The 22,920-nt window shown below is 44.8% G+C and overlaps 8 protein-coding genes across 8 annotated transcripts; 3 read left to right on the top strand and 5 right to left on the bottom strand.

Annotated features, from left to right (window-relative positions):
- Positions 1-245: 245 nt before the first annotated feature.
- N7478_012126 (uncharacterized protein) lies at positions 246-1,596 on the bottom strand (the record flags this gene model as incomplete). Its single annotated transcript, XM_056928340.1, has 5 exons — positions 246-545; positions 628-927; positions 994-1,185; positions 1,260-1,327; positions 1,488-1,596. The coding sequence occupies 5 exons, from the start codon at positions 1,594-1,596 to the stop codon at positions 246-248; spliced, it is 969 nt and encodes a 322-aa protein (XP_056773448.1).
- An 824-nt stretch (positions 1,597-2,420) lies between these two features.
- On the top strand, positions 2,421-4,097 carry N7478_012125 (putative MFS transporter; the record flags this gene model as incomplete). Its single annotated transcript, XM_056928339.1, has 3 exons — positions 2,421-2,733; positions 2,875-3,419; positions 3,474-4,097. 3 exons carry the CDS (start codon positions 2,421-2,423, stop codon positions 4,095-4,097), a joined length of 1,482 nt encoding a protein of 493 aa, XP_056773447.1.
- Positions 4,098-4,740: 643 nt separating this feature from the next.
- On the bottom strand, positions 4,741-9,428 carry N7478_012124 (putative ABC multidrug transporter; the record flags this gene model as incomplete). Its single annotated transcript, XM_056928338.1, has 7 exons — positions 4,741-5,215; positions 5,285-6,057; positions 6,112-6,590; positions 6,644-7,259; positions 7,314-7,523; positions 7,596-8,922; positions 8,983-9,428. 7 exons carry the CDS (start codon positions 9,426-9,428, stop codon positions 4,741-4,743), a joined length of 4,326 nt encoding a protein of 1,441 aa, XP_056773446.1.
- A 1,171-nt stretch (positions 9,429-10,599) lies between these two features.
- N7478_012123 (MFS allantoate transporter) lies at positions 10,600-11,740 on the bottom strand (the record flags this gene model as incomplete). Its single annotated transcript, XM_056928337.1, has 3 exons — positions 10,600-10,983; positions 11,041-11,099; positions 11,305-11,740. The coding sequence occupies 3 exons, from the start codon at positions 11,738-11,740 to the stop codon at positions 10,600-10,602; spliced, it is 879 nt and encodes a 292-aa protein (XP_056773445.1).
- A 1,306-nt stretch (positions 11,741-13,046) lies between these two features.
- N7478_012122 (uncharacterized protein) lies at positions 13,047-13,415 on the top strand (the record flags this gene model as incomplete). Its single annotated transcript, XM_056928336.1, has 1 exon — positions 13,047-13,415. One exon carries the CDS (start codon positions 13,047-13,049, stop codon positions 13,413-13,415), a length of 369 nt encoding a protein of 122 aa, XP_056773444.1.
- Positions 13,416-13,557: 142 nt separating this feature from the next.
- On the bottom strand, positions 13,558-15,282 carry N7478_012121 (uncharacterized protein; the record flags this gene model as incomplete). The annotated part of the gene is made up of 6 exons (XM_056928335.1): positions 13,558-13,987; positions 14,043-14,512; positions 14,575-14,845; positions 14,917-15,089; positions 15,153-15,178; positions 15,243-15,282. The coding sequence occupies 6 exons, from the start codon at positions 15,280-15,282 to the stop codon at positions 13,558-13,560; spliced, it is 1,410 nt and encodes a 469-aa protein (XP_056773443.1).
- A 1,127-nt stretch (positions 15,283-16,409) lies between these two features.
- Positions 16,410-17,710, bottom strand: N7478_012120 (putative O-methyltransferase; the record flags this gene model as incomplete). The annotated part of the gene is made up of 3 exons (XM_056928334.1): positions 16,410-17,329; positions 17,397-17,562; positions 17,618-17,710. 3 exons carry the CDS (start codon positions 17,708-17,710, stop codon positions 16,410-16,412), a joined length of 1,179 nt encoding a protein of 392 aa, XP_056773442.1.
- A 942-nt stretch (positions 17,711-18,652) lies between these two features.
- N7478_012119 (putative MFS transporter) lies at positions 18,653-20,667 on the top strand (the record flags this gene model as incomplete). The annotated part of the gene is made up of 6 exons (XM_056928333.1): positions 18,653-18,846; positions 18,923-19,072; positions 19,192-19,361; positions 19,900-20,040; positions 20,109-20,322; positions 20,388-20,667. The coding sequence occupies 6 exons, from the start codon at positions 18,653-18,655 to the stop codon at positions 20,665-20,667; spliced, it is 1,149 nt and encodes a 382-aa protein (XP_056773441.1).
- Positions 20,668-22,920: the final 2,253 nt, after the last annotated feature.

The raw sequence follows: 22,920 nt of genomic DNA, 5'->3' as shown, positions 1-22,920 counted from the left end.
GTGGCGCTATACCCCAGTCTAGCGCGATGCATCGGGACGGAAATCTAACCAATTGGTCCCGATTAACGCGAAAACCAGTCAATCTTGAGACGAGAAATCAACAGGCGCATGTGTTTCATTTCCTCTATATACATTATTATAGGATATAAGAACATCCGGGCTTAATGCCACGAGCTCTGCCACCTGGGCACCGCAGAAACCTCGGATATACTACCGGATCCAGAACTTGAACGATCTAAGCAACATCACCCTCTGCTGGATCCTCGCATTGATTCATTTTCTACCCGATACTCCACTGTCATCTCGATCCCACCGTGGGAAGGTTCGCGGCTAGCGAGAATTAACTCTTCGCTCGGTGTTCGTTTTGGGTGTGCTGGACCCGATACGTTCGATTGTAAGTGTGAGCGCTGGTTTTTCGACCAATTTTCCATGATATAGCTGCGTCCATTGCTGTCGTAGTAGTATCTGCGACCACTGGTTGAGCGGAAGTCGCGCACAAAGCTTTTGAGAAGTGGTGCCAGGTATGGAACACAGGTCATGATATTCTAAGAAACAGATTAGCCTCTGATAGATTAAACTTTCTCTCTTCATTATGTTCTTTCTTTCATTTCACTTCGTGTTGCCTACCCCGACATTAAATTCAATGGTGCCCCACAGGACCAGCATTGTAGAGTCTCCATCACCAAAAGCCACCCGATGAATTTGTGACAGTCGAAGAATTGAGCATGTTGTGGTGAAAAATCCCAATAAAAATAAGCAAACCACGCCTGCTTTCTGTGCCGGTTTGATGTTGAGTTGTAGGAGAACTGGAATCGGTAATATAATGATGATCACATCGAAGACGATCGTTACTATGGCTAAGGCGTAGAAGGTAGGGCCAATTGGTAGACAAGTTCCGTTGACAGATGTATTCCAAGCTTTTTGAACCTAGACAATCAATAATTGGTCAGTATTTCGGACTCAGGTGACGAGCTGCTGAAGTGGAGTTCATACTGGTGTGCAATTAAAGATCAAAACCAACGCGCCTCCAAAATGTCCCAAAGATGAGCCTCCAATTACCAGCCAGATCATATTGCGATATAGTGTTTTCGATGTTCCAGATAATAAACGAAGATAGCTCAGACAGAGCGAGGCTTTGAACCCAGCAATACCGAGCTGGTAGAATGGACGACCGGCGTAGTTTAGCTAGAGAGATTAAAAGAATATTAGCAATTGAGTCTGTTTCATTGAATAATTAAGCAAACATGCTGTATACTTACCTTTGTATATGTCGGTAAATTGGGCTTGGGTCGCAATAATAGTGGCAATCCAAGTCCATATCGAGATTCTGTATGCGAGGAAACGGATCAAATCAGCGGAATGTTTCAGGAAATAACAGACAATTGAGTAGAATACTAACGCGCTATGCACAATGCACTGTAAATTACACTAAAAGTCTTCAACCGAGTCAGTCAATTGTTAAGCCACATTTCCCAGCGCATACTGACCATGCTTCCTACCATCACCCAATCTGCCGCGCCTAGTCGACTTGCTTTCGCCCGCAGAACCAGTCGCAAGCAGACCGTTATCACCATCAGAGTCGTCAAACTGAGGCATACCTCCAGAATTAGCCGGTATTGAGACGCCGCTTCAACTTCAGGCGTGGCATTATATACCCATCCCATCGTCGAGGATGAAATGCTTCAAAACGCCGAGCGAAAGGGGGAAGATATTATAAAAAGCAAGAATTCAGGACGTGGAATCCACGTGGAGTCCATACATGCAAGTCCAGCGTGATTTTATTTAACTTTCTTTGTATTTTCTTCTCCCTTCTCTGTTCTCTCATGAAAATGCTGGTCGCAGGGTTTAGGCTTTTATTGGTAGTTCAACCCCCTTGCACATCCATTTGGACCAAACTCGGTGGAACCAGACGATAATTCCGGTCGGAGACATCGCGGTGGTCTCCGATGCGTGAAATAATTTATATTTTATTTAATTGTAATTTTTTAAAAATTTCTCATCGCGAGATTGACCTTGTTCGGGTTGATGAACTGCCAACCACGTACAAGATAGAGGAACCAACCCCCTTTCCGACGTACTTTATTCCATTCAGCAAGACAAAAAACGTAAAATAAAAATAAAAAAATATATTAAATGCACTTGGACTTAATGCTATGTAACCATAGCCCCAAGCAATCTCGTCCTACCTTCGTTATCCCGAATGCTGCTTCTTTCCACGCACAGGTACATCCGTCCATAGGGTGATGCTCCACATATTAATATTTCACCGAATTCTGTTCTCATTTCTCCTTTCCTGTCTTCTTTCTTAACTTTAATTTTTGCTTTTTTATTGTTTCTTTTCTCTTTCCCTTTATGAACTCGGGAACTTCTTTTACTGTCCATTGTTTGCCCCCTCATTGTCCTACATGCAAGTTTTCAACATGGACAAGAAACAGCCCGACTCGGTCAATTCAGCTCCAAAGACTACGGCACAACTTGACGATGCTGCTTTTTATCTGGAAACTCACGCGGAAGAAAATATCAATATGGATCTGAAAGCTTTACGAAGCAAGATTGATCGGCGATTATTACCCTTTTTCTTTTGTTGTTATGTCTTGCAGTTCCTGGATAAGGTCATGGTCAACTATGCTGCAGTCATGGGATTAAAAACCGACCTCAACCTCACGGGAAATGACTTTTCAAACATTGCCAGCTGGTTTTTCATAGCGTATCTCATTGCCGAAGTGCCGAATGGTAAGTTTGATCTCGACTAAAAGAAGCTCAAGAGAATGAAAGAGAGAAAAAGAAGAAAAAAATCACCACGCCCCCTTGCTTGCATTCTTGCGTCTGCCGATGATCTTCCTCATTTTTTCTAACGCATGGTGTCATGTACAGTCTACTTCTTGAACAAATTACCAGCTGCGAAATGGTTAGGATGTAACGTCTTTCTATGGGGTGTAGCTGCCGCTGCATCAGCTGGAGCTCATGATTATCGATCTCTATTAGCTGCTCGGGTATTCTTGGGGATTTTTGAAGCAACTATTGGCCCATCCTTAATGCTGATCAGCAGTCAGTATTATACACGCAGTGAACAAGCCCCTCGATTCACCTTCTGGTATATGGGCTTGGGCGTCGCTCAGATTCTTGGTGGCATCATCTCGTTCGGTTTCCAGCATGTTGAACACGCAAGTCTGGATAGTTGGCGCATCATGTTCCTGGTTCTCGGTCTGATCACAGCTGTCGTGGGTGTGTTGACTTTTTACTTCACGCCCGATACACCCATTAAAGCTACATGGCTATCTGACCAGGAAAAGGTCGCTCTCTTACAACACGTCGGCCAGAATCAAACTGGGGTGTGGAGCTCCAAGTTGAACTTCGAACAAATATGGGAGGGTCTCTTAGATCCCCAGCTCTGGCTCTTAACACTGACTACTATTGCGGTAAGAATTGACGTATTCGAAACTGTCTTCTTCCAATCTAATTTTTTTTCCCAGATCTCCATCTCCAGTGGCGTAGTAACTACATACTCTTCTACCTTGATCGCAGGATTCGGTTTCTCTGGTCCCATCTCTGCCCTCTTGAACACACCATCCGGAATTGTCAGTATTTTCTTCACTCTGCTAGTTGGATACGGTATTCGCAAGACCTCGAACCGGTGGGCCTGGAATGTCCTATGCACTATTCCAGGTATTATCGGTGGCGGACTCATGTCTTTCCTACCACACAGCAACACAGCGGGCGTCTTGATCGGCATTTATCTGGTCAACTCAATCGTCGCAACGCTTCCAATCCTCTACCAGTGGACAATGGCAAACTGTGCAGGTCATACCAAGCGCAGTTTTGCTGCAGCCCTTGTGGCTGGCAGTTTTAGTGTGGGTAACATTATCGGGCCTCAAACATTCCAAGCTAGCGATGCACCAGAATATCGACCTGCCAAGATCTCTGTTCTCGCCACTCAAGGAGCTGCAGCAGTTCTTTCTGTCTGTCTCTTCCTTTACTATCTTTTTGAGAATCGCCGTCGGGATCAGAAGCACGTTGCTGATGATAACATGATTGATGAAACCAAATGGGCTGGGCTCACAGATCAACAGAACCCTCACTTTCGATATGCGTACTGACGGATTATCGGCTTATTGCAGCGCTTTTGACCTAATGATGAGTGGAATTATGAGTTCTCTTGTATATGTTATGACAACAATCGCATTCTGCGAGTTTTGTGTACAATACCACACACTAGTGTCACAAGGTTGTGCGGATATCAACATAAAATGACTCGAACACAGTGTGTAACTGTGACCTGAATATAAGCGTCGACCTGTGAATCATAGTTCCTCGACTGACAACTCAAATAGCTTGGTGTGCACTATGTACAAGTACGACGGAGCACCGCGGGCAGCAATCGAAATCCGGTTCGAGGTAACACTTCGTCGATAAAGTATCGCCACTGTTAAATATAGCTGACTAGCTGGTTGGCTAAACACCAAGTTTGCTCGATGCGTGAACCGAACATTATTAGGAAAATGAGGAGGGAAAATATTTGGCAAGATGATCGAAAAGATGGTCCTGCACAAGATTGGAGATCATAACCTCAATTGAGTACACTGAATACGGACTCGCTGTAATCTCACTAGACTGGGGACGCATGTCCGATCCGAAATGGTATGAAAGTCCCCATCTAATTCGACTGTCTGGCCACGATGATCCGTCACAACAACATTAAAATCCAGCTCAATCATAAAACAAAAATCCCGCAAACAGTCATTAGTTTTTCCGCCAAACAGATCTCAGGTAAACAAGAGCATAAATCATCAAGTAGTTTGTAACAGTAAAAGCAAGAAAGATACCAAAGTAAGGCCAAAGCTTCGAATCGTCCAGACCAAGACTAGATAAGTAGTCATCTCCGTAGCTGTACTCGCAGTATCCACATACCCCAGTCGCCGCTGGATTTGACAGATATCCCATATTCTTCTCAATCAGCCAAGGTCCGGCATACTCCTGGCAAGTCAAAATGGATGGGCTTTCGAAGAATGCCAGCTCGCTCTCTTTGCAAACCACCGGCGTGCCACGAAGCACGGAAGTAAGGACGCCACCAATCCAATATGTGAAGGGGGTAGCATAGTACATTGTATAGTGCCATACAGCCGGCATCTCATGGCCATGCTGTAGCACTCCACTGAACAGCTCTCCTCCTATCACAAACATGGGCATCAATGTAGCTGCAATCATGGAATCAGAGCTAAAGTCAAATGTTAGCCGGTGATGTTTGTAAAACTCTAAGAGATGAAGGAAGGAAAATCGTAAATACCTCAGAGCAGCAATCCATTGCCCCCAAGATGTGGCAAAAAGAAAGAAAAGAAAAAACATCAGAAAACTGTATCCTGCCGCGAAACCTAAAGGTAGTCCCACCATGAAGTAATACAGGACGTAGAAGACAACTGCACCAACGATGGCATATGGAATCTCCGACACTATCTGGGCAGTGCTGAATGCGACCCAATTGTAGATACCACTCGGTCCTTCTCTCGCGAGCCATAGATCGCGATTCATGATGAAACGCATTGAAATGGCGTTGATAAACTCAGGGACCAGCATCAGAACCAGGAAGCACGAAAATGCCTTCGACTGAAGATCTGTAGTGCTGTCTCCGATTTGGAGATATGTAAGACCGTTCACAAGCGCATGGATGAAAGATGCATAGATCCGAGAATAGGGGTATTCAGCTTCTCGCCAGAATTGACGAGATGTTCTCTGGGTAAGGAGAATAATCTGCTGGAAAATGGAAGGACCGGCAGGTGCAGGCACAACTGCCTGGATGCGTGAGCGAAATCCAGATATTTCATTCATTATTTCGTTTCGCTCTGAGGAATTCTTCCAGATAGACGCCCAGTCAGTCTTGTCTCCGCTAGAGACCTTTGATCCACCAGCAACGAGTTCAATAAGAAAGTCGGCTGCATTGGTGACATTCCGAGAGGAAAGTCTATTTTTCGCAAAATACTCGAATATTTTCTGGCCGGAAGGACCCACGGGGCCAAAGTAATATGTCTTACCACCAGGACTCAATGCGAGAACTCGATCAAACTGCAATTCATTAGTGAAAATACTTGAATAAATCAATACAACTAAGTGACTTACCTCCTCAAACTGTTCTTGATTAGCTTGATGAATAGTGCATAGAATAGCGAGTCCCTGGTCGGCAAGCCGTCGAAGTAACGCCACAATGTTGGTGGCACCTTGGCTGTCGAGGCCGCTGGTCGGTTCATCCAAGAACAAGACAAGGCTAGGTTTGGCAACAAGTTCAACACCAATTGTGACTCTCTTTTTCTTTTCGATGTCTAATGATCCAATAACTGCATTTTGGAAATCCACAAGGTGCAAGGTTTGCAAAACGGTATCCACATATGCCAATTTCTCGTCCTTTGGAGTCTCTGGACTCTGGCGTAACAAAGCTGAGAATTCAAAGGCTTCGCGAATTGTACTACTCTCGTCGTGAATATCCATTTGTTGACAATATCCAATTTTTCGATTGAAAGAATTATCGATTGGCCGACCGTCCACATAGAAAGTGCCTGACAAATTACCAGCAGATGGTCGTTGAGTAAGAGCAGTCAAAACTAAGTAGCAGGTTAGATTATGATATCGAGAGACGGTATTTTGGAGATCGTACGTGTTGATTTCCCTGCTCCTGAAGCACCAACTAGGGCTGTTAAGCTTCCTGGTTTGCAGAAACCTGATACTCCATCCAGTAACTTTCGTGACTCTTTGCCAATTTTCACATCCAGATCAAGATCAGCCCAGGTGAAGGTGGATTCTGTGGCGGCTAACTTGCTGTCCGAGATTTCATGTGGGAACCCAGCTGGGGATTCCTTGTTGTTAATTGGAACCGTTACTTGTTCCTCGTCGGGGCTGATGGGGGTTTGTTTTCGTCGTCGAGGCCAATGAGATGATGACTTATACCGTACTGGGCCAGCACTGTCTAACTCCCAGGACAAGCATTCACTCAGCCAACACGTCAATATGACAAAGGCTACTGTAAAGAGACAGAGAATTCCAAAGTTTCTCCAAACGTGGCTGTAATAAAATCCGAATTGCGTGGCCAAGTAGTCATCGCCATTGACTACCGTACTGCCGATCTTGCCTCCAGCATACGCGCAGGTTTGGTATGTGATCTCAGTGTAATTAGAACCCGACGGAACAACAGACCCAGCAGCACAAGTAAATTCTCGGTTGTGGAACTCCGCCGCCATAACTGCTTCGTAGGTGTATAAAGCGGGTGTTGTATACTGGTCATTAAGTTAGACTGATTTTCACCCCGGAAATGCAAATTTTGTACTCACCGCAATCCATCCAACCCAGGGGACCTCCTTGATCATATTATCAATGGACAGGACATATCCACCAAAGACGATGCAAAACAAAACAGATACACCACAATATCGCAACGCAACCTCAAAATTTGGAGATAATGCTGCGAAGACACGAAATTGCGCTGTAAGGCATATGGTGCTCATGTAGATGAACAAGAAATCAATGAAGAACGGCCCGGCCTATTCAATTTTAGTATAATATCCTGGAAGATGGTTCAAAAGATTTTTCAAAAGATTGTTCAAACAACTTACCTCTGGTCGTAGTCCACAGAGGAAATATAACACAATCAAGTATAAGAAGGTCAGCAGGGCGCTAATGACCATGTCTTGTAAAACACGAGCCAAACAAACTGCGGTCGGCCGAACAAATGCCAGGTTTTTCTGGCGGCTGATGATGTCGCGCCCGTGAATCGCATCTTCTAGTTCTGACATTTGTAGCCAGGCAAGTAGGATAGATGAATAGAACAAGACGCCTCCGCGTGAGTACATCCCGTCGGTAGTCTGAGGCTGATCATAGAACATCGATCCGATTAACAATCCATAGATCACAGCAGATATCATCTTGATATATAAAGGGCCCATATGACCCTTCAATTGCCATAACTGACGCTTAGTGCATAAGACAACTTGGCGGAAAAGGGAAATTGTATATGGCGATTTGGATGATACAAAGCGCGACTTGTCACTCTGCACGGCGCGTTTGATCTCCTCGATACTTCCACATTCTGAATCAGAATTGCATGTAGCCTGAGAGTCTCCTTTGTCTCGTTCCCCATCGTACTGCTTGATAGAATCTTCAACTTTCTTAAATGCTGCGCCTTGTCGGAATGTTGCCTCTAATTCAATGGGTCCTTTTGGGGCCCGGCCTTCCCAGCCCGGTCGAAACCTGCGTCGCTCAGGGACTGTAATGCTCGTTAGGAAATCAGAAGTGGTCTGCATATGAGCACAATGATAGCCCAGGTCTTCAAAATACTTCTTGGCCTCATTTGCAGGACCCTGAAAAAGCATTCGGCCTTCATCGATGAGAATCACTTTATCCATTAGCTCGTATATAGCATCTGATGCTTGGTATAGAGTAAGCAATGTGGCCTTCCCGCAAGTATCGGTCATGATGCGCAAACTGCGAGCATAATCCAAAGCAGAGGAAGCATCTAGTCCGCGAGTTGAATTGTCCCAGCACGTCACCGATGAGTCTGTGGCTAAAGACTCAATGATTGAGATACGTTTGCGCTCACCACCGGACACGCCTCGAATGTACTCGTTGCCTACCAAGGTTTCCATGGTATGGCTCATCCCAAACACCCGGCCGTAGATTTCTAGGTAGCGCGGGATTCGATCTTGAAGTCGTTTGGGTGTTTTACTTTGTAAAGCAAATTCCAGCGTCTCACGCACGCTTAGAGTCGGGAAGTGAACATCGTCCTCAGGTACATAGGTCACAGAGTTACGATACTGTGTTTGAATTTCCTCGTGGGATAGCCCGGAATAGTCAATGGAGCCTGTTACTCCTAGAAACGAGGAATGATGGCCAGCGATTGTCCGCAAAAAGGTCGAACAGCCCGAGCCTGGTCGTCCGAGAACACTAATTATTGAATTAGATTTGACAATATGAGTCGACCTTCTGTGTACAAAATATACTTACAGCATCATCTCTCCACTCTGCACTACCCCCGAAAAATCCCTGATTAGCGGACGTCCCTCCTGTGGCCTCTTGGTTTTTATCCATGGCAATATGGTCCATTCATAGATATCCTGTAGCGTCAAAGTTCGCCACAAGGCAGTCCCCAGCGTCTTAATATCATCATGGCCATTTCCCTCTCCCCAGGTCGAGACAGATTGAAAGCATACACCAATATTGGCATGTCGTTTTCCATTCTGAACTTGCTCTTCCAAGAATTTGTCGAATGAGGAGTGAGGTTCCGAGTATTGATGGTTAGCTCTGGGGTTAGTCAACGTCCTGTGGATCTCAGCAATCGCATCCTCATCTTCATTTGACACATGAACTCGGGGCCCATGTGGATCTGAATATTCCTCCTGCCCAGGAGCAAAGGAGGGATTGTGAGGACGTGAATGTAGAGGAGCGGGCATGGTTTACCCTCGATCTTTCCACGTTTTCTGTATCAGCCCATGGTCCAAGCTGCTCCGTACGGGAATTTCCATTCTTATAGAAATGGAGGTTCAAAGCTGACAGGTCCCAAAAAGGCAGCCAAGCTGTTCCATGTGCGTATCTTGTTCTGTTTTTTTATTCTCCGATTTCCATAGTGGATCTGTGGGGCCGTGACAACAACCATTTGGAGTATCCTGTCATCATGGCGAATCAAATGATGTGTAAAAGCTCGTTGCCTTAAGACTTTCGATCAATTTGTCAGCTCATTCAAGTGTGAAGAATAGCAAAGGAATTCTCGGTTATATTGCGGCGAAAGTTTTGCAGAATCGGGAAGCCAAGAGGAGAAGATCCACAGCAGCCGTGGCGGGGCCAGTTTGACTGGACCATGGATGGAGACCGAGCACATAGTGATAAAGAACTGGCGGTTAACGAAGGAGCTGCTTGAGGAAAAAAGCAACTCAGCTGAAATTCATTGATGTTCTGAGTCATAGCCATTTATGATCGATGAATTGACTCTTGAGAATGATTGTGGGGAGGGAGAGATGGTGTTGTAGACAAGTGGTGTTTATGCCTTGGTGCCTTATGACCTGTTATATCAGGCATGGATGTTTAAGTTACATAAGTTAATGACTTTTTTTATGATGGAAAAAAAAGAGAGAGAAAATGCCCAGAGTACCCCCGTCTCCTACAATTCCACCTAGAGTTGCCTTGGATTTTTCTACCAATATGCCAGAAATACCAAGGGCACCAGAGGCCATATGGAGTAGGTGTCTTACCACTAGACCATCTAAGCTTTGTGTTCGGATAAACTCCACTTTTGCCCTCATATCTTTACCTTTTTCGGCTTTACCCTAATCCGAAATTAATATGGAGCTAATATTAAGCCAGTACTAGGCTAATACTAGACTACTATTAGCCCTGGGCCAAATATAATCTCTCTCCTTTGTATTCTCTATGTATTCAGTGTCTATGCATGATGGCAAAATACAATGTTATTACAAGTTATGGTGAAACGTATTAATCATCTTTTGCTTTGGTTCATCCTCTATTTCTGCATATACATGAGCTAAAGGCTTCCCTTGCATACATCACTTTCTATAGTTACAAAAGACTATACCCTTCCAATTGAAATGCCATATTATCTTCGAGTTCTCAATAGACATATCTGAAGTTTGAGTTTTCCTTGTCTGTAATGTCGCTGAATGCTGCCAAATCAGCATCGAAGCTAGTCTTGTCACCATGAGCACTGCTGGTACTGCTTTGCAAATCATCACGTCTCTGGTTCTCCCGCTTCAGGATGATCCACAGCACTATGACCACTATCACTTCCAGGAGATGAGAGACTATCATGCTCCATATACCGAGAGAATAACCCGGAGCTTGATCGGACTTGTAAAAGAAAGGACCGGCGATGTTTCCAACACAATATCCGACGAAAAGACAAGCACTGCTTGTGACCTTTTTGGTATGTCCAGCAATATTTGCAGTCGTCAAAGATAGAAGCATCACAAAGGAAGCGTTGTAAGAGCCTGTTAACTAGAATACATGTTAATTCTTTCTCTGGCTTTGCTGACAGGATCAGGGAATATTTACGTAGTAGCAGATCAGTCGTCCCACTTTAGCACTGCTAGGCACAAATCGCAAGCCAAAGGCTGCAGCAATATTTGGAAATAGAAAGATAATAATCATCAGACATCTACTGTTTGGTGGCATCTTGTCGTTGATCCAGACGCAAAAGAGAATAATCAGCGTAATAAAAAGTCCGTAGGGTATTTGCAAGAGAGTCGTTCCCACTAAAATTGTCAGCGAGATAGCTCTCCGAATTAGATTTTATGGGGAAAGTGAGGAGGAACTCACAGGTTGTGTATCCGAAGCCTTTTACAATTAGTGTGCCAAAGTTTGTAATTCCTCCATTCACGATTGCTTGAAGGAGCGCAATCAGGAAGAAGCACAAAACCTTGACGTCTGTAAAGGCTTCAATGAGTTGGTATCGTTTGAAATTTCTGTTTTCAATTCCAGTTTGATTTTCGCGAAGTCGTTCAACTGCCAGTTTGCGCTGGTCCACGGTCAAGAGAGGGGCGGAGACTGGGGAGTCGGGGAGCACAATGAGCATAACTATGCCCCAAGTAATGCAAAGAGCCCCAATGATAATAAACTCGTATTTCCAGCTTGGTAGAGATCCCTTGATCTGGCCAATTCCATAGCCTAGCAATCCACCTCCTGCAATTCCAAGTCCCAAAGACGAATACCACAGACCAATTCTGATGGGTTGTTCTCTCCTGGTATACCACATACTAGTTATTAACATGAATGCTGGATCCCCACAAGCTTCGGCAGCACCACTTAGTCCTCGAAGGACGGCTAATGTGGCGAAATTCTTAGCCACCGATTGGAGAGCTAGTAGAATGCCCCAGATAATGATGTTTATACTAAGATACTTTGCCGTTGGGGATCGTTGCATCAAGAGATTAGTTGGCAGTTGCCAAGAGAGGAATCCAAAATAAAATATTGACGATAGCCAACTATATTGATTTCCGACTAGATGTAGATCATCATCGACTCCGAATATGGCAGCATAGGAGAGCGTTGTTTTGTCAATCTTGGTCTTCAGTTAGCTTCCATATTGCTAGCTTGGAAAATGCTAACTTTGGCACGGATCTTACATAGAAAAAGATATAGCAGACAGATAAACATGGAAGTATCATCAAGTCAATTTTTCTAATCAGGCGCTTTTCCTCCACGGGGTCCACCAAAGCATGTAGTTCTTTGGGATCATTGAAGAGCGTGAGCGCGGCGTCTCTGGTCACCCTGCTTGAGCCTTTCGTGCTCGTCACATTCTCGATGTGATCAATTGGAGGCTTTGAATCATTCTTAGCAGTCTCAGTAGTCATTATATGTTCAAGTTGATGGTAGCTTAAAATCGCAAAATCTGTAGTAGCATGAATAGCATCAATTAAAAGAGCGAATTTTCTGAATCATGCATCTTGGGAAAAGCTGGGAAGGGTTTTATTTCAGCCTTATATTTCCCTTCCCCAGAGATTCACTCCGGGGTAGGCCCACTTAGCCTTGCTTCTGACCCCAGGAAAAGTTTCCGGGTCTTACTCTTACATATCCGAGATCAACGGAATCAACAATGCGGGGTAAGTCTTATCCTCAAAACAATTCATACCTTTCTCTAGAATGAAGCCCTTTTCCGAGGTCAAATAGCCGGGATGGCCGGATAACCAGTCTCACTTACAATGTACTTAACTGACTCCGATTCCTTGTGGGGAAGTTGCCTCGGGTTATCACCCCATATCGTAGACATCTGGAGTATATACCTGCGGGAGAAATATAAGGGCTTGAGTCAAATAGTACTGGTACCTTGGATTCTCCTTCAGTCAGCTCCTGTTTTTCTCTAGCGCGTTTAAATCTTGACGCGATCGATAGAATGATCATCATGAAGATTGTTGGAAGAGAGTGTCAACTGTCAACTGTGTGTATGTCGCGCATTGGCCAATTGAATGTGCCCACTGTGTATGACTAAGCACCCACGCTTCAACTTCAACACGCATCCAAGACACTACGATGCTGATTCTGATGCTGATTCTCTCTAGACCATGCGCTTCCATGCCTTGATTCGCACCCACCACATTACCTCCCGCAAGAAAGTCGCTGCTCTCAAACGCGCCGCCGACACACACCAATGCTTCGTCCTGCTACGGTCCGGCGGCTGCCCAGGAATCATGTATGTCGAGGGTCGTGATCAAACAAATGTGGAGTCATGGGTTACTGTTGTGCGGAAACTACGATACAAGGATTATCAACTGGTTACTCGGCCTGGCGCGATAGAAGCAGAGGGAGACGCTGAACCCTTACCCTCCCTCATCGATGGGCTCTCTGAGGTGGACAGTGTCAAGGAGTTCGGGGAATTGATGTCGAAGAGGAAAGTGTGGAACTGGTGGAGGAAAGGCATGGGATATGCTTAGTTCTCTGTACACTACTCGGGGCTCCCTATACTCATATCGCATGGACTGGTGTTTTGGTTTGTGTGATTGTTATTAAAATTTACATTCAATGGCATATAAGTACGGTCGTTCTGGATTTCGTTTATATCTACATTCTCCATCATCACCGATAATTCGATTCATGAACTGTGTCGCCTTCCTCGGTCAACAATAGTGTCCCTCCCGACGAATTGGATAGTGGGCGACCTTGCCGTGCACGATCAACCTGTACCACAATATCTGTTTTGACTGTGACGCATCCATCATCTATATGATCTGGTTGCTGGGCTCGAGATATGCGACTCTCCGAGCGTTCAGTGGGCATAGGCCAATCTGCGGGCGCATTTTCCTCGTCTTGACAATTCGTAACGGTAGAATCCATCCATTGGTCTTTTGGGCGTCTTTTCAGCTCCGTATCGTTGCTTCTGTTGTTATTGTCGGTGGATCGAGACCAGTATCCTGGACGACCATCGCGGCGAGATTGATCTAGAGTCCGAATGAAGAGACGCGCCACTGGGGCGCAGGATGCTAGCAAGATGCTATAGTTCTCGATTCTATGCGATGTTAGAGCTGAGAAAAGCATGCGTTTAGGAAACGGAGAACACTTACTTCACCCAAAGTATAAACGAAACAATATTATAAGTGAAGTCCAGGCGATCACCAAGCGATTTCAATTTCTGATGACCAACTCGATTAGCTTCTCTGCTAGATGCAACATGGACATAATAGACAAGGTGATGCTGATCATAGCTTACATATGTCTTGATAATCGAAGCTGCGCCCGAGAGAATTAATGGCCCACTCAAAGTAACAGTCTGCCAGACTCGACGGGCGCGAACAGTCCTGTTGATCTTGCGGAATTGCGACCAAAAGGTTAGATTGGGATCGCGGTGCAACGTCCGCAGAAAGAACTGCCATAGTTCTACTGCAGCCATAACAGCCAAGAAGAAATCAATAACCGTGTTGAACCCCCCTTGAACGAAGCCCACAGTGGTCTGGACATCTGGAGATTGACACTTGACAGACCCATCTTCTGGAAGTGGCGTCCACATATAATGAAAATACTGAACGCGATCAGCCTAGGAGATTTAGTTAGCGTTATGTCCCGTAGATACATTACTCATTGAAAGCTGAGACGTACAGCACGATATGGATTTGGTCCGCATTGTACAATTATCTGCACAACAGTAACCATGTTGGCAGCAATTTGCACGATTAAACAGGCAATGATTGATATGCGAAGCCTGCGATCGCTAGCTGCAAAACATGTCATCAAAAACGACATCATCCCTGTGCGGGACACCATAGCAGAAGAGACTGCGATAGGTTGCGATATAAAATCCCATTTCATGGCATTTAGTCTTTCCTGGGCTGATAGATAATAATAATGTCGTCCTAGGCCCCAATGCGCGCTGTTTGTCTATATTAGAGACTTGATCTCTCCATGGGGACAGTATAAATTAGAAAAAGAAACCGATCATACCTCATTTGAATCATCGACATATGAGTCAAGTCAAACCCATAAGCGATCAGAAAAAATAAATCTTCAATGCCCCAGATTCGCTCCGGTACAGAGACCTGGGGTAACGCCCATCGAATCCAAGCTTTAACCGCGTACCGAAACAACAGAACGACTCCCACAATGATAGTGAGGACCTAATCAAGAGTCAAAATTGTCAAACTAATCAAAGACTGCAGATACATAGTATTTTGACTGACCCAGCATGCATCAAACGTGCCAGTACCTATAGACAACCTGTGAGTTCAACTCGACCCTTCGGAAATATGCGAAGATAATGTTATGCATACCTATATTGACGTCTCCTTCCTCAGGACGTGGAACATCCATTGTGAAGAATTACACGCAAGGGCTGTGGGGAGAAGAGGATCCTGAAGACTCGATATGGCGCGAAGAGCCTGATACAAATAGGTGTGAAGTGTCCATATATTTCGTGATCACTGCCCGACGGGAATTATGACCCTGTCGGAAGAGAGTTTGAGACCGACAAGCTTTGGATTACAGGTCAGACAATGTTCAAATGAGGGCCTAACAAGGGATGCAAGGTAAATCAGCGGCAAGATATGGCTTGGTGGATTCCAGATTATTGACTTTTGGGGAAACCCAAATGTGTATTTGCTCTATTATTTTTGCTTTATTATTCTTTCTCGTATAAAGATTCTTCTTAGTTAGTTGTTGGACTACATGAAGTAATTACAACCAGGAGAAATCCTTGTTGGGACATGACAACAGCCAACCAGCGAAGCTCCAGACAAGAATTCCAAGTCTTCCACATTGGACGGTAATTAGGACACGCACAAGCAGAAGACAATATTAAGCGAGTTGAACGCGTTGTTCTTTTATCTCATTTGACGTTATTCATGATCGTTCCCATACGCCCATGTGGATGTCATAGGCAGCATTCCAATCCACCGTAGAGGCAAATGACAACAACAACCACGCAATGACCATGTGTGATGTGCAAGGGATGAGACTAGGAAAAGTAAAGTGGCGCCGGGGTGTCAATAGTCGCCTGTAATTACGCCGTAGCTGGAGATTAAAATAAGTATTAACAAATCAGAGACATGATAAGCAGGAAATACAGAAGAACGATACGAGTTGCGGAGTAGAAAGGCGTATCCATGCAGAATCAAGTGATGGTGATCTTGAATTTGTACACCATGAACTCAACGATATGTACTGTGATTATCGTGATGTGATTATAATTGGCAAATCACCCAGAGTGGATCGTTCGTCTTCGCTTCCGGTTCCCGGCAAGATTGACATGGTGGATGTGATGAATCAAATCCCACCAAAAACAGACGTTCATCAATCCCAAACTTTGCAGAGTAAGATTTAGTGTGATCTTTTAAACTCTCTTAATTGGACTTTTCAAGAAATGAAACATGATATCTCTTATTATTACATACAGTCTGTTCTATCACAATACTAAGAAAGTCTCTTAACCTCCACCATCATCATAGAGCCGGATTTTCTGCAGTTCCCACTCGAATTTTACGCATTTCCACCAACGACTCGCCTTTCGATACATATGCCTCAAAATTAACTTCTAACCCAGACACTTGGGCAAGCTGTCGCCATTCAGTGGGGCTTCGCTCACGGCCACCATAAAGGGCAATCATACTGGCATGAAGATGAGTGTACGTTGAGTTCTTGGCATACTCAATGATCAAGAGACGCGAAGTGAAGGACATTGCACGCGAGAGTTTCTGCAACAGCGCCACGGAATCCAGATCCGGCAAATTGTGCAAGATATGCTGAAGTGAGTAGATCCGGGCTCCAGTGATTGGTTGTTCAGGACTGATCTTATAGTTCCACTCCATCAGGGACAAACCGGGGACTTCCTCGATATCTGCATTGAATTCCTGCAGAAGCAAATTCTCCGCAGTTAGATGTGGAAAAGCCGCTTGGACTTCAAGGAGGAGCTCTCCACGTCCACCACCAATGTCAACCATGGCAACAGAGCCGGGCTCGCTGAGCGCTGCGCGCAGGTCATACCCGATTGACTTGGCGCGATCCGGGAAAGTTTGGAATTTGAGGAACTTGCCCTCCATGAAAATATTGAAACTAGGCATCCGCCCTTCAGCTTCCATGATGGAGTACGTGTGTTGTTTGGATAACTCTTTTTGTCCCATCTGTTCATATGCATACTGGACTGGGCCATTGGCCTCGTCGAAGGGATATGCAAAATTCTGACTTTGGAGCTTTTTCAAAAGGAATGCACCGGCCAGCATTCCTTCTGTGGTAAAGTGCAATGCTCCATGCTGACTGGAAGGCATGTCAAATGCCATGTGGCGAGTAATAGCATTTGGACTGAAACTGTCCTCGTCCACGCGATCCAACAGGCCTAATCCAGACATGATGTATAGCGTATCGGCTGCGTTCAAAATTAGTATCAGGAGCTTTTCAGCAAAAAGGATTCCCAGTTTGGAACCAATGCATACATATAAGCCTTGGGCTAATCTCCGCTCCATTCTTCGTTGATTGTTTCTTGTTAACGGCCTTCGTTACGTCCTCAATGCTGGCTGTTGTTCCAAGCTGGGCAACGATAGTGAATAGATCTAAATGGACTGCGACCGGTACAAATCCCAACGAGGCTGGCTGTATGAACTGCATGAGTAAACCAAATTTTTATTTCGTATTCGCTGTCCAAGGCTGAACTTACTGTAGTGACTGTCGCGGCCAATACTGCCCCCGGGTGCACTGGAGTCGACTTGGACAAGCCTAGTAGATTACCCAGCCGATTCAGCAACGACATGGCTTCAGATTTCGAAACAGATTTAAGTTGACCTATTAATGTCCTGCCCTGACTCTCGCAGGTTTATCTACTTTTTATCACTTGTTTTTTCGTCGATCTCTGAGACAAGGAGATCTAGATAGATTCAATCAAGGTAAACATTCCAACCTGCATACGAACAGAGGGGAATATACCCGAGCTCGCCTTTTGAAATGAAGGATCCAGTTGGATTGATCCGCGTGTCTAGTGCTTCCTAACGACGAATCAAACCGTGAATGAGGATGCCGCCAAGCAAGGGAGGTGGTAGTTCATGCAAGGCTGATCGGGCGGAACTAGCGAGTCACTAGTGTGTCCCAAGTGACAAAGGGACAAAGTTTAGTACATGTTTGAGTTTGTGATGGGGAATTAAGATGTACCCTGTCTGTTCTGTCTGTTCTGTTTTGTTTTCGGCACTTGATCTGACCGGGTTGAAGTTTTATGATCTATACAACTCACAAGTGGGGGCATATCCACACCGGATACGATCGCCTGCATGTACGAATCTCTGGAATGTGATTGCTCCTGAGAACTGTCTATCGTCACTCTGTCCGCCTAAATACGATCTATCTATAGAGTTCCCCGACACATCCGATCGTCGGGCAGATACTCCATCGTCCCATCTTCCAGAACAACTTCCACCCCCTTTTTTCCGCGTTTCAAGTTGACTTTTTACTTCATTCTTTATCCAATGCGAGTCAGAAGCCACGCGAGTTTTATACTGGCCATGTGTTAACCTGATTCTTTTCCCCCGATGCATAAAACCTTCTGTCGCCCTCTACGTGGGAAAAAGACGTGATAGTCACTCTACTTCCCCTTGCCGCGAGGTATTTCCAGATCGTTGTACTACTCCGGAGATTTTCTTTTATTCTTTTATTCCTTTATAGCTATTGATTAGGATCTGCATTTGCATTATTTCTTTTCATTATGGCCTCATTAGATCCGGTTGCTGAACTGAACGAGTCGGACGGCACAGCCAGTCTGTCTCGTTCCAACGAGGACCATGAATCTAATCTGAAAGCTTCAAATTCCATGGAATCTGATGATCCTCGAAACTGGAGCTCGGCGCGGAAGACACTGCTCTTCATAGCGCTGATGTCAAGTTCTCTCTTAGCTGATGGGTAAGACAAGCTGACCTTCAACAAAATCAACGCTTTTCCCTTTTTTTTCTTGACTAAAACTAACATGCGGAATTAGAGCAATGGTTTGGGGATCAACGCTGGTGACGCAGCAAGCAATGGACTGGAATATCACAATTAATCACAGCGCTACAAGTATGAACTATGGCATTCTTCTGCAAGGATTTGGTGGAATCTTCGCTGTGCCCTTAATCGAGGCTTATGGAAGGTCAGTCTCGTGTTTTACCTCTTATTTGCCGTATCGCATCACAAAAACACTCATTTTATCGATGACAAGGTGGATTTGAAACTCAACCAGCTGATACTAGTATCTCGCTTCGACCACAGGTTTCCCATATGGATCTGGCCACAGGTCATCACCATGTTTATGGTTTTGGGAGCTACTCTCTCGCATGACTATGGAACATTTACCACGTTTCGATCTCTGCAGGGCCTGTTCGGAACTGTTCCACAGGTCATTGGCTTACCTATCATTCATGATGTATATCAGCCAGATGGTAAGCGAAGGAAATAAAGTCACCTGAGCAAAGTATTATGTACTGATTTTTCCTACTTAGAATGGCCTCGAATGATCAACATCTGGCAAGTACATTTCACCTGGGCCTAATGCTTTGATACCCGCCTACATTGCTTGGACTCACTGGTGATCTTCTGCTAACAAAGAATCAGGGGCACTACATTTCTAGTTGGCCCTTTTATCGGACCAGCAATAGCCGGATACATTGGTGCTGGCACCAATTGGCGGATCTCTTTCGGTGTCTTAACAGCCTTGTACGGTCTCTCCACTATGCTAGTCCTCCTTTTCGGACGTGAGACCTACTATGTACCGGGCAAACGAGCATGCTCTCGAATAAGCTCATATTTCGGAATTGGGAACACTCAGTTACCAAAATTGGCTACACTGGCATACTGGTGTCAAACTATAGTAGTCTATGTCTTTCAGTTTCCGCTGTTCATGACAGGTACCTATGAGCCCAATCTTCTCGGGGTCGCTTTTCGAAGTTTTGAGTTGTTATACTGATTTCACATGCATAGGATTCGCTGTTCTTGTGACCTTTCTCTGGCCGATAGGCATCACCACAACAATAGACACATTCATGCATAGCCCGCCATACCTTTTCAACACGATTGAGGCTTCATCTATGCGTTTTGCAGGAGTCATCGGTGCTCTTTGCGGTAAGTTAATCTATTCAGATAATCCATATGATAAATCATTGTACCAGCTAACTCTACTGGTGCATCAGGATGGGTAGTTGGATATGTCTTCAACGAGCGAATCTATCACCGACATTCGAATGACTGGCGTCCCGAGTATCGACTACATGGAGTCTGGTTCCCAGCCGGTAGCTTAATAGCTGGTCTTCTTACGTATGGACTTACCATGAAATTCGGCAAACACTGGATTGGAATCGCATTTGGCTGGATCATGGTAAATATCGGCATGGTAGCAATCATTGTGTACGTTCATGAAAAAGAACATAAGGATGTACCACGCCTGCTAACAAGGATACTTGACTCGATAGAACCATCACTTCTTATGCTCTGGCAAAATATCCAGAAAAGTCAACCTGTGTATCTGCAATTCTAAATATGTGGCGAACATGTGGAGGCTTTGCCGTGGGATACTTCCAGCCTGCGTGGATTATACGAAATGGGCTGGGGCTTGTCTTTGGAATACAAGCAATTGTGGTTTGTGTTGCTATTATTTTGACTATCACGCCGGTCATTATTTGGGGGCATCGGAAGAGTCAGGTTGATCATGAAAGGGTTGAGAGCAGTGAGGCTGGAGTTGAAGCTGTGTGAAGCCTTTCTGGAAAATGCTAACGAAGGCCATGAACCGCATGAAGTAAGAATGTGATGGGCATGATGGACAAAGATGGAGCCACATCTTAATTATGATGCTTTTCTTCGAGCGTGGGCTTCTTTATTGTAACTTTGAAAGTGCCCTGTGTGATATAATCACGTATATATACGATGAACACGATGATTTGATATGTCCAATACCACAGGCGCAATCGATATTAACCCTTGGAAGTATTCGCAACCGAGCTAGTTTCCGTCTGACATTGCATGAATCGTGTCGGTGTAAATTATACCGATAACAGAGGCCTCGGTATCGGGTGAACTTGACCTACCATGTTAGGGAGTCTTGATAGGTAGAATACAGAAAGGCAAATAATAGAACTGACTTACCCAGAAATCTGGAAACATTCTGTTGACATGGATTATTCCAGCGATCGTGTCGAGGATGGAACGCGCCGCAGACAGACAGGAACTGATATCCGACCACATAGCTTCCCCTGGTGCCAGATGCGAATCTTGTAATTTATATCAGAACCAGGCTCGATTCATCAGAATGATTGTATATGAGCCTCATTATATTACTTTATCTCTCAAATTTGAATGTCTTCGCTGTATTCGCACATCCTTTAACCATTGGCGTAGCAACGGGGATGATACTCCTGCTGCCCCTGACCCTGCAGGCGGTAACATGTTGCGGATTAATTGTATTTGAATAGGTCTCTCGATGATGGGGCCCTTGTATTTCTCCGAGGGGCGTGTGTAACTCTGTAAGTGTTCACCCACAATCGACATCGGGACTCGAGATGGTGAAGCCTTCTAAGAACGAGAGAAGGCAGGTGATCACGATCTCCTCGTCAATCTTCGAGTTGGTTGATTCGGCATCGATGATCTTCTTTTGACGCATTCGGGGAATCTGCATAGCTCCCAGGCGAAGCGCTTCACCCTATGTAGTCTGGTCATCGTCGATCTTCCAGTGCTGTACCCGTCGGTTACTCCTCACAAACTCCAGATAGGTCTGAAAGGGGGGGGCATCTAGCCATTTCCAGCAGTAGCAGTCTAAAGCTGGGGGCCAAGCCGTTCTCTCATTTTCACGTCGAAGGTAGAGTTTTCATCCATGTCGGGCCAGAGGTCTTCTCATCGATGCGCAAACCACCCTTCCATTCAGCCTCACCCAGTTTTACCCTCGTCGAATGTCTCATTCGCTTTTTCCCGCCATCCCTGGATAGAAGCTACCGGGGGCTCGTAGTGAATTGAAAGTGTCGACAGAAGTGAAATGAGGGTTGACAGATTGGAGATAGCTGTCAGACAAAACAAACAATAATCTGACTGGGGTGGTAAGAGAAGAATTGAAGAATAGCGCCTGGAGATCTAAGCGCGTGCGAGACGCCCTATAAAGGCTCAATTCCCTACCGCGTATGGCGCTGAGTACAGCTTAATTCGAGTGTATATAATAAAAGCAGCCTAGTCGATTATTGGTATCGATTTATCATAATTGATGTGCGTTTTACAATTCATTGAATATATGATTATAAACAAAAAATACATCTCAAAGGTAAATAGAGAGTTGATTCATTCCAAATACTCGGAATGAGATGAAGAAACCCTAAGTGGACTTGCATATATCCGTAAGAAAGCATTCCATGGAGCTGTTGCAACATCGTGAAACGTATGTAAAGGAGTGATTCTTAAAAAGAGTTTCTCACAGGACGTATTCGATCGGATGAATATGCTGAAAAAAACCAAGACCTTGTAAATAAGTACACTGACAAATGAGTTGTAATGGCTCAGTACCTACTAGGAACAATGTTTTATCTTCAAATCCTGCTTCATATGATTAAAGAATATTTGAGTAAAGGGGAATATTCGACAGATTTGAAATATCTTCTCGATTTATAGTTTTATTTCTATCTTTACACTGCTGTTTTACCTAACAATGATAGTTAACTAGTTATAGTTAGATGGCCCGTTGACATAAGAATGAATGGCGTGTGACTGACGATATCTCAACGCTTTAGTTAAGCGGGTAATCTCTTTCGGTATAGTAGAAAATAAATAGCTGAGTTAATTCTATAGCGATCCCAACGTCATCATGATGTTAGTATTTATATGTAGGTAGGTAATCTAGCAAAGTTTACATGCAATTATCTGGTACCGTGGTCGTCTAATTCACTAGGGGGTGTTTTAGAGGCGGAGATCGCTATTGGGATCCACGAAGGTATGTCAACAACACCTCGGAAGGTTGCATCGGTTGAC

Source organism: Penicillium angulare (assembly GCF_028827245.1).
Source record: "Penicillium angulare strain IBT 27051 chromosome Unknown utg000010l_segment0_segment0, whole genome shotgun sequence".
Lineage (NCBI taxonomy): Eukaryota > Fungi > Ascomycota > Eurotiomycetes > Eurotiales > Aspergillaceae > Penicillium > Penicillium angulare.
The sequence above is the reverse complement of the archived record's forward strand: the minus strand, read 5'-3'. Positions and strand labels throughout refer to the sequence as shown.